Genomic DNA, 11,688 nt, shown 5'->3' with positions numbered 1-11,688 from the left:
TGGCTGGAGGGAAGGCGGCGGGGAGGTCCCCCAGTGGTGCCAGGAGATTCAGCGGGGGTCCCGCGCGTCCCCAGGCCTCTGGGTGGACAGAACAGTGGACCCCTGGCCCCACGGCGGGCTCTCCTGCCCGACCACGGGAGGGAGTCGCCATTGAGACCGGGGGCAGAGGTGAGAATTTCGGAGCAAAGCGGCGCGAAGCCTGCGGGAGAGCTGAAAGGAAAAAGGCAGCCCTCCGGCTGGGGCCGGCTCAGGCGTGGGAAGCATAACGAGTCTTTTCTGGGAGAGCCCTTTCCTGAAGAACCGCTGCCTGCACTGCCTGCTGGCCCGCAGGATGGTGCATGCCTCCGTTGCCCCCCAGATCCACAGAGCTGACAATTTGACTTTGGGGAGTGACTTCCTCTTGTCCTCACAGGAACCCCATGGGGAAGGGGGTAAGAAGGAGACTATCAGACCCATTGAGCGGATGGGAAAGTGAGAATTTGAGAAGCCACGGGATTGTTTCCCTGTGAGACCCATCGCTTTTCTGCCAAAGCCAGTATTGTATAGGAAAAACCAGTGTTCCAAAAGAATTTAGTTTTCCTTCATCCAGTGAGCCTGAAATGGAACAGGAATGAATCATTAAGTGAAGCACGGATTGACACTGATTCTTTGATTATTATTTTGACCACCACTCGGCAGATGACAGATAGAAATACGTAATTAATGTATGTGTCTAGATTCTCCTAGCAGAGCTCTATTGGAGTTTAAGAATAGAGGAGGATAGGAGTAACCCGAGACAGCCGTGGTCATGGCTACGTTGGTTCCAGGATGTTGTGAGATTGTCCCTTGGTTCTCTGAGTTGATTCTTAGGTGACAAGTAGCTGTGTTTGGCAGTTTCTGCAAGTTCAGTGCAAGGCAAGAGTAATCATTATGGTTCCTGTCTCCACTTCTAGGGCCATTTTCTGAGGACTCAGACCTTCCCCATGCTGGAGATTCAGAAGAAAATGGTGCAACCACTGTGCTGCTGACCCCTGTATCCCAGGTGGGTCTAGATTACTTCTTTTTTTCCCTTCTGTTCTCAGAGCATGGATGTGGTTTCTTCCATTGTTAAGGAATTGCTCAGCCCCGAGTCCTAGACCACTGTGTTCACCCTGATAAACATGAGTGATGAGCTTCATAGTAAATGTTCATCACTTGTGTAAAACTTTCCCTACTGACATTACTTATCCCCTACCCACTTAGTGTTTGATGCACACTTATTAGCTCTGATGTAGTCTAATTGGCCTCCTGGTGAGAGGCAAATAAAAGTCAGTTTCTTCTGTCTCATGAAGTTTACTGAGGAGGTTAGATGTAGATAAGTAAAATAGTTCAGCAGCAAGAAGAAATATATATATTTTTTAAATGCAGAAATGACTGGTACAGACAATAGGACATGGAAGAGGTTTTTCATCCTCTAGAGATTGTATTTGAGGGTGGGAGGAAACTGGGCCCTGGCTGGTGTGGCTCAGTGGGTTGAGTGCCTACCTGCAAATAAAAAGATTGCTGGTTCAATTCCTGTTCAGGGCACACGCCTGGCTTGCAGGCCAGGTTCCCAGCTGGGGGTGTGAGAGAGGCAATTGGTTGGTGTTTCTTTTGTACATAGAGGTTTCTCTCTTTCTCCCTCCCTTCCCCTGTCTCTTAAAATAAATAAAAATAAAGTATAAAAATACTGGGATAAAAGCTACACTTTGAAAAACAAAAGAGAGTAGGGAACTGGAGAATAAAATACAGAAAAATTCTGAGAGAGAACAGCTTTCACAAAGAAAAGAAAAGAAAAAAGAAAGAGAATCCTCCAAGGGATGGGAAACTTGGGGGTCTTCAGACCCCCATGTGTGTCACTGCAGAGTGAGTTCGAGTGTGGTGAGGAAAGCTGGGATATGTTATAGCCAGACAAACCACAGGAAAATCTATTCTGGGTCTTATTCTAAAGCAAATGGGGCCCCTTTAAAGTTTTTAGAGGCTGAGCAAGACAAAACACGCCACAACTGATTAGAGAAAATTGGTCAAAATGCTCTAGGGTCTGGCCTAGGACACTGAGTGAATGGCAGACCTTGTGGTAAAGGCGCTAGAACTACTTTTTAGCCTCGGCCCTGGCCTCACAGCACACAGGTGCCGATGCTTCATATAAAATGCTGGGAGAGCCCTGGCTGGTGTAGCTCAGTGGATTGAGCGTGAGCCTGTGAACCAGAGGATTGCAGTTCAATTCCCAGTCAGGGCACATGCCTGGGTTGCAGGCCAGTTCCCAGCAGGGGACACACGAGAGGCAACCATACATTAATATTTTTCTCCCTTTCTCCTTCCCTTCCCCTCTAAAGATAAATAAACAAAAAAAATTTTAAAAATAAATATATAAATAAAATGCTGGGAGAAAATGCCAGTGCTGGCATTTTGTGAATTTGTAGACCCCCCTCAGAACAAAGCAGGGAGAGAAAGTTGTAGCACCTGCTGGATAGCGTCTGCTTAGTCTGCCCAGGTCCCTTGCTCTAGCACTTGCACACTGCACAGTAGCTCCACAAATGAGTTTGATTGCTGAGGTTTTCTCAGGGAAACAAAATTATGGAAATTTTTTTACAGAATTAGAAAAATTATTAGGCATTTCTCTTATCAACAGTAAGCAACTCAGCTATAGATTCAAAGGAGCATTACCCATCCTGCTCCTTCCCCCACATTTTAGTAGACAGTTAAAGTTTGTGCCTATCATCTAGACCAAGGTTAGGCTAGAGTAAACATTCCTGCAATGTTTTCAATGTTGATACACTTCTGTTCCCCTCCCCACTTCTATTTCCATACACACTTTTATGGAACACCCCATGTAAAAAGTTGTTTCTACTAATTCTTTTTTTAAAGATTTTATTTATTTATTTTTAGAGAGAGGGGAAGGGAGGGAGAAAGAGAGGGAGAGAAACATCGATGTGAGGGGAGAAACATCAGTCAATTGCCTCTTGTCCAGGATGGAACCTGCAACCCAAGCATTTGCACTGACCAGTAATTGAGCCAGCGACCTTTCACTTTGTGGAACAAAGCCCAACCAACAGAGCCACATAAGGCAGTGCTCTACGAATTCTTGACCAAGTGTTCCCTCCTCCTTCAACTATCTCACAAAAATTTAGTGTTCCTGCTGTGTGCCAATTTCTTCAGTGAGGAAAAACAGACCTGACTTCTGCTTTCAGAGTCCGGACAGACCTGACTCTGTCCCATTCAAGGTAAGCTTGGAATTTTCTGATGTTAATCAGAAAATCTCCTTAATGTGTGCATAATTCAAGAGAAGGGAAGGAACGTAGTGGTACAATCCAGAGAGTTGGGGAAGGTTTCCCTGTGGAGGTAGCTCCTGAGCTGAGTTCTGAAGTGTGAGTGGGATTTAAAAAGCTGAAAGGACCTGCAGGGGGAGAGTATTCAGGAACAGGGAGCAGCATGTGGGAAAAGGCCAAAGGGACTATGGCATACATTTCAAGCTGCTGAAAGGAGGCTACCAATTGTACCACAGAGACCAGAGGAGGAGTAATGCATGATGGGGTCCAGGGTAGATGGCGGAGCAGGAAGGAGTCAGACCTATCCAGGGCCTCCATGAGAAATGACAAGAATACTTTGAAAACTTTTAAAATAATACTGTTTTACAAATAAATCGATTTCTGTGATGTGTGTAGCAAACACTTTAGTGTTTAATATTTATTGTACTGATTTTACTCTCAAAGGAAAATTAGATAAATAGTTTATATTTCTTGAACCTCTTGTGTTTTAAAACCATACCATAAGGAAAATACTTTATTCATAATTGTATCTTCTCTACTTTCCAATGTCTAAATATAAGGAAGGACCCCCAAAAATTTATTTATAAAAATTGTGTATTCATTCTTATGTGTTTATTAAAATTCAGTCACTTTCAAAGTACTCTCCATTTGGTGCAATACATGTATCAAGATTTTTTTCCACTGCTCAAAACAGTTTTGAGCTTGTTAATTTTGATGCCTTTTAGTGCTTCTGACTTTTTTTTGTTTTACCTCTCCCACATTGGCAAAACATTTCCATTTGAGGACTTTTTTCACTTGGGGAAACAAAAATAAGTTGCTAAGGGGCAAAATCAGGTGAATAGGAAGGGTGGGGCATGGGGGTCATGCTGTTTTTGGTCAAAACTACCGAACACTCGTGCCGTGTAGGCACATGTGCTCATAGATCACCCATCATGAATGGGCAAATGCGATGAACGTATCTTAAAAATTTTTTTCACTGAAGCCAAACACAGCCTTTCACAACAGCACCAACTGGTACAATGATACAGGTGGGTTCCTAGCACCCTCAAGGGGCCTGTACTAGAGAGGGAATCCTGTACTATAAGGGGCCTAACCTCCAGAAGATAATTTCTATTTTTTTTTGAGAGGGGCGTCCCACCTCATAGTAAGGCTTTCTATAGTTCTGTACTTTAATCTATTGATATATAAATTAATAACTTAGTACTGTCCCTTCAGATTTTACATCAAAGTTGCTTCCTTCCTATTTTCAGGTAACATGCAGTCCTAATGCATGGAGGCAAGGAGCTAGTCTGTGACTACAAATGCAACTGTCTCCCCTTGTCTACAGTTTCACTTTCTGCCATTTCAATTACCTGCAGTCACCCATGGTCCAAAAATATTAAAGGTGGAAATTACATAAATAAGTAATTCATAAGTTCTAAATTGTGTATTCTTCTGAGTAGCATGATGAAATCTTGTGCTGTCCAGGATGTGAATCATCTTTTTCTAGTAGCACCACACTCTTTTCACTACCCACACATTAGTCACTTAGGAGCTATCTCTGTTATCAAATCGACTATCAGAGTATCACAGTGCTTCAGTGTTCCAGTCACCCTTAATTTACTTATTAATGGCCCCAAAGCACAAGAGTAGTGATGGTGGCAATTCAGCTATACCAAAGACAAGCTATAAGTGCTTCTTTTAAATGGAAAGATATGTATGTATAGGAAAAAACACAGTATATATAGGGTTTTCTACTCTCTGCAATTTCAGGCATCTGCTGGGAATCTTGTAACATGTCCCACATGGATAAAGGGTGACTACTATTCACCAGAGAATCTTCATGTTGGAAGGCCTGTTAGAGATCATTATGTGTAACCTTCCCGTCCTTCCTGTCTTCCTTCTATGCTGTTAGTTGGAGTCCTTCCCAGAGGCCTCTGGAAGGAGGTCCTTTGGTGAACACAGATGTGTTTGGTTTTTCAGGAGTCACTGATGACCAGGGATATGGCCGAGGCTCTCACCCAGTGGGAGCAGCTGAACCCTGCTCAGGGAGATGTGCCCAAGAAGCATAGGAACCTGGTCTTGCTGGGTAAGGATGACTCCTTGTCACCCTGTGAATTTACTCAGTGTGGTAATTTGCTTCCTCAGTGAAGTTCTTAGATTCAAATAGTCTTAATTCCTGAAAGGCCTGAGGTAGGTACTTGTTGCCTTTTGTTTCTGGATGTAGTTTTGTACTCCTGGAGTTAGAAATGGACTCCTTTTTATTATATTTGCCCAGGTAGTAGCAGACTTCTTTTCTACTCCCTGACCAAGGATACTGAGATGAAGTTCTAGTGAAAACACCTCTTAAGAAATAGGTGCTTATTCTTTTAATAGGGAGAGGTAAAACAAGCGACCCAATTGTTCTGAATACAAATAGAGTTTGTATCAATCTTTCTGCCTTTTTCCTGAGTACTGGTGAGGGAGAAATCTAGAACCTACCTCTCTTTTATACTGTCTTTCCTAACGACCAAAGAGCTAACCCTGGGCTTTTTACCAGACTCCCTTTTCTTTCTCTGTGAACAGGGCTTCCAATTTCCACACCTGACGTAATCTCTCAGTTGGAGTGTGGGGAGAAGCTGGAGAGAGAAGCCTCAAAAGCCACTAGTCCAGGTGAGTGAGTGTTGCAAACAGGGAAGTTAAAATTCAGATGGTCAGTGGGAAAAGCATCTTTGAAATGCTTGTGCAGGAGCCTCTCCAGATTTTGCTAGATCCATGGAAAAGTCGAAGTCCCTTTCTTCCATGACACACTTACCCTCTGTGGATAATGACCTGTTATAAATTAATAATTTTACTTTTTAGAAGGTAAATACTTTCCACTCCTTCAATGAATTCTTTTTCCCCATAAGGTGAAATGAAATCAGCATTTTAAGGTATGTTAATAATTTTCATGGGTACAAGACTATAAACCAGGCTTTTTTACGTATGTTATTTCATCTCTGTAGGATGATGTACCTTTTTGTGTGACAGCAATGAGTATAAATTGATCTCTGAGTTTTCCCTTGCCTTCTTCTCTATCTATGCAGAGGCGGCATAGCATATGTTAGGAGTGTAACTTTAGACCCAGTCTTCCTAGGTCCAAAGCCGATTTCAGCTACTCACTAGCTCTGTGACCTTTAATAAGTGAATTATCCTCTCTGTGACTAAATTCCCCAACTGTAACTCATAGGGTTGTTGTGAGGATCAAATGAAAAAATCCAAGAGAAATACTTAGAGCAGTAATGGCTATATGATAAACAAATGATAGCTGTTGATTAAATCCTGGTAACTTTTTGAAAAATGTGAATTTAACCCTATTGCTTCTGTCAGGCTGAATTACTGCAGTAGACTCTCAACTGATTATATTCTCTTTAGTCTAATCTTGTCAAACTGAGGCAGTGGGATCCTGCTGAATTCCCCACAGTGAATTTCTTATTCTGCCAGTTCTGTATTTCTCTACTTTCTTTCCAGGCCTTTGATAGTCTACCTGCCTAACCATTCTACCTTCTCTATTCTCCAACATGAACTCTCAACACCAGACAGACAAGTGTCTTACTCTCCTCACTAACTGTGTGTTCTCCATGCACACTGGGGCTTTAGTTTTTCAAATTCCTTTTAGCTGGAAGTCCATTAACATTTAACCTGTTTCTACCTATTTGTCCTTTAAAATCCTGGGCACTTGCCTAATTAGGATGTGTAGTTAAGAACATTGGATCATATTGATTTATTTTATGTACCATCATGGTTGGGATGGATATTAAAGATTATTTAAGCCTGGAAACATTTAAACATTTTTAGCAGTGAAGCTTTCCCCCCAAACTCTTGCTGGGAAGACTAGAAATGTCTGCTGGGGGCAAATATTCCCACAGGTTGGGGACCAATGTGAGCACATGGAGATTTGACCTTCCCCTCTCTACATGCTATTCATTGCTTTTTAAAAGTTGGTTTTGTCTTGCTCTTTGCAGTTTGTTGGATGTGGGACAATCAGAGATGACCAGTTGCTTCTTATTTAGTAAGCTGTGTGATTATTTGAATTCATTGATCTTGACCACTTTGAATGCTAGTTTCTAGAATATACAACTCATCTCAAGACAGTGGAACCAACAGAGACTTTTGTGTAAGAGGGATAATTTGAGAAAGTTAGTCTGTTAATGTTGACTGGGACATTTGGGGAAATGGGAAAAGACTGGTGGAAGGAGATCAGCTAATGATGATCATTCTTGAGGCACAAAGTCTTAAGGGTTCAAGTTCAATAACAGAGAAGTTAAAATGGTGAGGCAGGTAGACTATCAAATGCCTTAAAAGAAGATAGAGAAATATAAAACTAGCAGAGTAAGAAACTCACTGTGGGAATTCTGCAGGATTCTGCTGCCTCAATTAGACAAGATTAGACTAAAGAAAATATCAGTTGGGAGACTATTGTAGTAATTCAGCCTGACAAAAGAAACAGGGTCAAATCTACATCTTTCCAAGTGTGGTGGCAGCCAGTGAGTAGTCTCTGGGAAACCATCTTCCTTTGATCCCAGCCCTGTTTCCCCAGACTCTGTTTTTTATCACCTGTACTTAGCCTTACTTTGTTATTGTTTCTCATTTCCTACCCACTGGATAGAGGAATTGTGAGTGCCTGCTCACCCTCTCCTTGTTTGCAGCTATACTTCTTTACTCAGTCATCTTTCTTTCCTTGCATTCTCTCAAGATGGCAAGGCTATTTTTGAGAGCTTTCAAGTACATGTGTTCCCTGTAGCATTTTTGTTTCTTCTATTATTTTCTTATCACAGTACTTACTTTACTGTCAGTATAGGAAATGATACATGTGCATTTTTGTTTCTGTTAGACTGGGAGACAACACCAGAAAGCAAGGAGCTAACTCCAGAGCAGGATGTTTCTGAAGAGGAGTCAAACCCTAGTGTGTTAATAGAAAGATTTCCAGAGGAAGATGACAGTGGATGTGAGGATTCTTTAGAGAGTCAGCAGGAAAACCATGAGAAACACTTACTACAAGATGTTGTCACTCAGAAGAAATCTGGGGAGAGTCGTTACCAATGTGATACATTTGGAAGAAATTTTGGTCAGAGGTCATTACTTGTTCAACAGCAAGGAAAGAGACTACGTAATTGTGATTCATTTAAGAAGAACCTAAAGCCAAATTCAGATCTAGTGAGGCATGAGAGAATTTATGCAGGAAAGAAACCCTGGAAGTGTAATGAATGTGAGAAAGCCTTTAGTTACTATTCAGCTTTTGCTTTGCATCAGAGAATTCACACAGGAGAAAAGCCCTACAAGTGTAATGAGTGTGGTAAAGCCTTTAGCCAGAGCATACACCTTACTCTCCACCAGAGAATTCATACTGGAGAGAAGCCCTACAAATGTCACGAATGTGGAAAAGCCTTTAGTCACCGCTCAGCCCTTATTCGGCATCACATAATTCACACTGGAGAGAAACCCTATGAGTGCAATGAATGTGGGAAGGCCTTTAATCAGAGCTCATACCTCACTCAACATCAGCGAATTCACACCGGAGAGAAACCTTATGAGTGTAATGAATGTGGGAAGGCCTTCAGCCAAAGTACATTTCTTACTCAGCATCAGGTCATTCACACTGGAGAGAAACCCTATAAGTGTAATGAATGTGGGAAAGCTTTTAGTGATCGTTCAGGCCTCATCCAGCACCAGAGAACTCATACTGGGGAGAGACCTTATGAGTGTAATGAATGTGGGAAAGCCTTTGGCTACTGTTCAGCCCTGACTCAACATCAGAGAACTCACACAGGGGAGAAACCCTATAAATGCAATGATTGTGCCAAAGCCTTCAGTGACCGCTCAGCCCTCATCCGTCATCAGAGGACACACACTGGAGAAAAACCTTACAAGTGTAATGATTGTGGCAAAGCCTTCAGCCAGAGCTCATCTCTCACAAAGCACCAGAAAACTCATACTGGAGAAAAACCTTATAAGTGTAAGGAATGTGGAAAATCTTTCAGCCAGAGTTCATCCCTTTCTCAACATCAGAAAACACATACTGGCGGGAAAACCAAGGAATATGGAAAAGGCTTTACTGAGCATTGAGCCTTCAGTCAGCAAAAGATAATTCATACGGATAAAAACCATGTGAATTTTTTCCTGGGTGTGAGTAATCATCTCAGTAGTTATCTCAATCAAAATTGTAATTATCTAAGTAATTATCTCAATCGATAATTCTTGAGGGGAAATTTGTTGATTGAGAGAGCTACTCAAATGATTACTTGTATCCAGGAAAAAATAAGACACGTGAGTCAGTCAGTTGAAAAATTTCTATGAGGGCAGCTCCCCTGAAGCCAGAGAATGCTGACCTGGCTGTTCACTTCTGCACTTTTTGTGTCTTTTAGACGTCCTTATTGAGAAATCTACTGAGAATCACATTAACTCCCAGAGTCAAACCTGTATCCGAGAAAAAGGGAGTATAGAGGGACCTTTGATGTTTTCAGCCCATTTTAAGTTATCTTTGTTACCTGATAGAATGCTTATTTATGAAGATTTACCCTAATTGTATGTTGCTTATACTTTAGACTTTTTCATACCATAGTAAAATTTAGTTGTAGGCCTAAACTGACACTGTGTATTAGCTTGTGAAAATGTGAAGTCTTTGAAATACTTGCCTTTTACCATTTTACTCTTGGGTAGAGGCAGGTGACATGATGTATATGTATTTTTTATTGAAACCTTGAAGGTTATTATTGCAAACATTTTGAGTGCTGTGTTTTTAGTTCCCACATTTGACTTTAGATGTGTCTGTGTGTGGATTTCTTTAAGTTTATTCTGTTGCTGAAGTTGGATCTGTAGGTTTATTTCTTTTGTATGATTGGGGATATTTTCAGACACCATATCTTTTAAAAAAATTTGGATTGATTTTTAGAGAGAAAGGGAAAGAGAGAGGGAGAAACATCAATTTGTTGTTCCACTTATTCATGTATTCATTGGTTGATTCTTGTATGTGCCCTGACTGGAGACTGAGCCCACAACTTAGTATATTGGGAAGACACTAACCAACTGAGCTACTCAGTCAGGGTCAGTCATCATTTCTTTGAATACATTTTCAGCCCTGACTTCTATTCCTTGTCTCCTTCCAGGATGCTGATACAAATGTTAGGTCTTTGCATGCAATCCCACAGGTTCCTGAGGCTCTGTTCAATGTTTTCCAGTATATATTTACCTTAATCCACTCAGGCTGCCATACAAAATGCTATAGCCTGTTTGGTTCAAACAACAGAATTTTATTTCTCACGGTTACAGAGCCTGGAAGTCCAAGATCCAGATGTCACCTTTAGTCTCTGGTGATGGATCTTTTCTTGGCTTTCTTGCTGATTGTGTCCTCACATGGCCTTTTCTTGATGCATGCCTGTGGGGGGAGAGAGAGAGAGAGAGAGAGATATTGAGATTTCTTCCTCTTTTTTAAAGCCACCAGCACTGTCAGATTAGGAACATAGCCTTATGACCTCATTTTACCTTAATTGCCTGCAAAAAGCCCTTCCTCTAAATACAGTCACATTTGGAAGTAGCATTTTGACATGTGAATTTGGGGGGGAAACAATTCAGTCCATGGCATTTTCCCCTGGCCCTTAAAATTCATGTTCTTCTCACATGCAAAATATGTTCATTTCATCCTAATAACCCTCAAAATCATAACTTATTCCAGCATCAACTCTAAAGTCCAAAGTCTCACATGCATCAGATATGGGTGAGACTTGAGGTGTAATTCATCCTGAGGCAGATTCCTCTTTGGCTGTGAACCTGTGAAACCATACAAGTTATGTGCTTCCAAACAAAGTGATAGGGCAGGCACTGGACAGATGTTCCCATTCCCAAAGGAGGACTAGGAATGAGGGAAGGGGTAATGGGTCCCAAGCAAGTCCAAAACCCAATGAGACAAATTCCATCAGATCTTTTTGCTTCTGTTTTTGTTTTTTAAGGTTTGACTTATTTTCAGAGAGAGGAAGTGAGAGAGAAAGAAAAGTAGACAAATGACTGGTTGCCTCTTGCACCCCCGAGCTGGGGACCTGGCGAGAGACCCAGACGTGCCCTGGCTGGGAATAGAATGGCATTCAATCCACCGAGCCACACCAGCCAGGGTGAATTCCATCAGATCTTGATGCCTTACCTTCCAGACCCACTGCAGCAGGAGTCACACCTTTATAACTCACTGCTGCATCAGTCCTAACACCAAGGNGAAAGAAAAGTAGACAAATGACTGGTTGCCTCTTGCACCCCCGAGCTGGGGACCTGGCTAGAGACCCAGACATGTGCCCTGGCTGGGAATAGAATGGCATTCAATCCACCGAGCCACACCAGCCAGGGTGAATTCCATCAGATCTTGATGCTTTACCTTCCAGACCCACTGCAGCAGGAGTCACACCTTTATAACTCACTGCTGCATCAGTCCTAACACCAA

At 42.0% G+C, this 11,688-nt stretch overlaps 1 protein-coding gene across 1 annotated transcript; it reads left to right on the top strand.

Annotated features, from left to right (window-relative positions):
- Positions 1-12: 12 nt before the first annotated feature.
- Positions 13-11,252, top strand: ZNF892 (zinc finger protein 892). The gene is made up of 6 exons (XM_037056758.1): positions 13-168; positions 933-1,021; positions 3,129-3,221; positions 5,229-5,334; positions 5,811-5,897; positions 8,098-11,252. Exons 4-6 carry the CDS (start codon positions 5,238-5,240, stop codon positions 9,327-9,329), a joined length of 1,416 nt encoding a protein of 471 aa, XP_036912653.1. The 5' UTR covers positions 13-168; positions 933-1,021; positions 3,129-3,221; positions 5,229-5,237; the 3' UTR covers positions 9,330-11,252.
- The last annotated feature ends 436 nt before the right edge of the window (positions 11,253-11,688 follow it).

This window comes from Sturnira hondurensis, unplaced genomic scaffold, assembly GCF_014824575.4.
Source record: "Sturnira hondurensis isolate 20B ecotype Veracruz unplaced genomic scaffold, ASM1482457v3 Scaffold0009178, whole genome shotgun sequence".
NCBI classification, from domain to species: Eukaryota; Metazoa; Chordata; class Mammalia; order Chiroptera; family Phyllostomidae; genus Sturnira; species Sturnira hondurensis.
This window is presented reverse-complemented; position numbering and strand designations above follow the sequence as displayed.

What these genes read in the sequence shown, in the direction of transcription:
- ZNF892 (XM_037056758.1), top strand. Translation starts at nt 5,238, where the DNA reads ATGACCAGGGATATGGCCGAGGCTCTCACCCAGTGGGAGCAGCTGAAC. An exon ending in TAGGAACCTGGTCTTGCTGG is followed by an intron (nt 5,335 to 5,810) that starts GTAAGGATGACT and finishes CTCTGTGAACAG; the next exon opens with GGCTTCCAATTTCCACACCT. An exon ending in CTCAAAAGCCACTAGTCCAG is followed by an intron (nt 5,898 to 8,097) that starts GTGAGTGAGTGT and finishes TGTTTCTGTTAG; the next exon opens with ACTGGGAGACAACACCAGAA.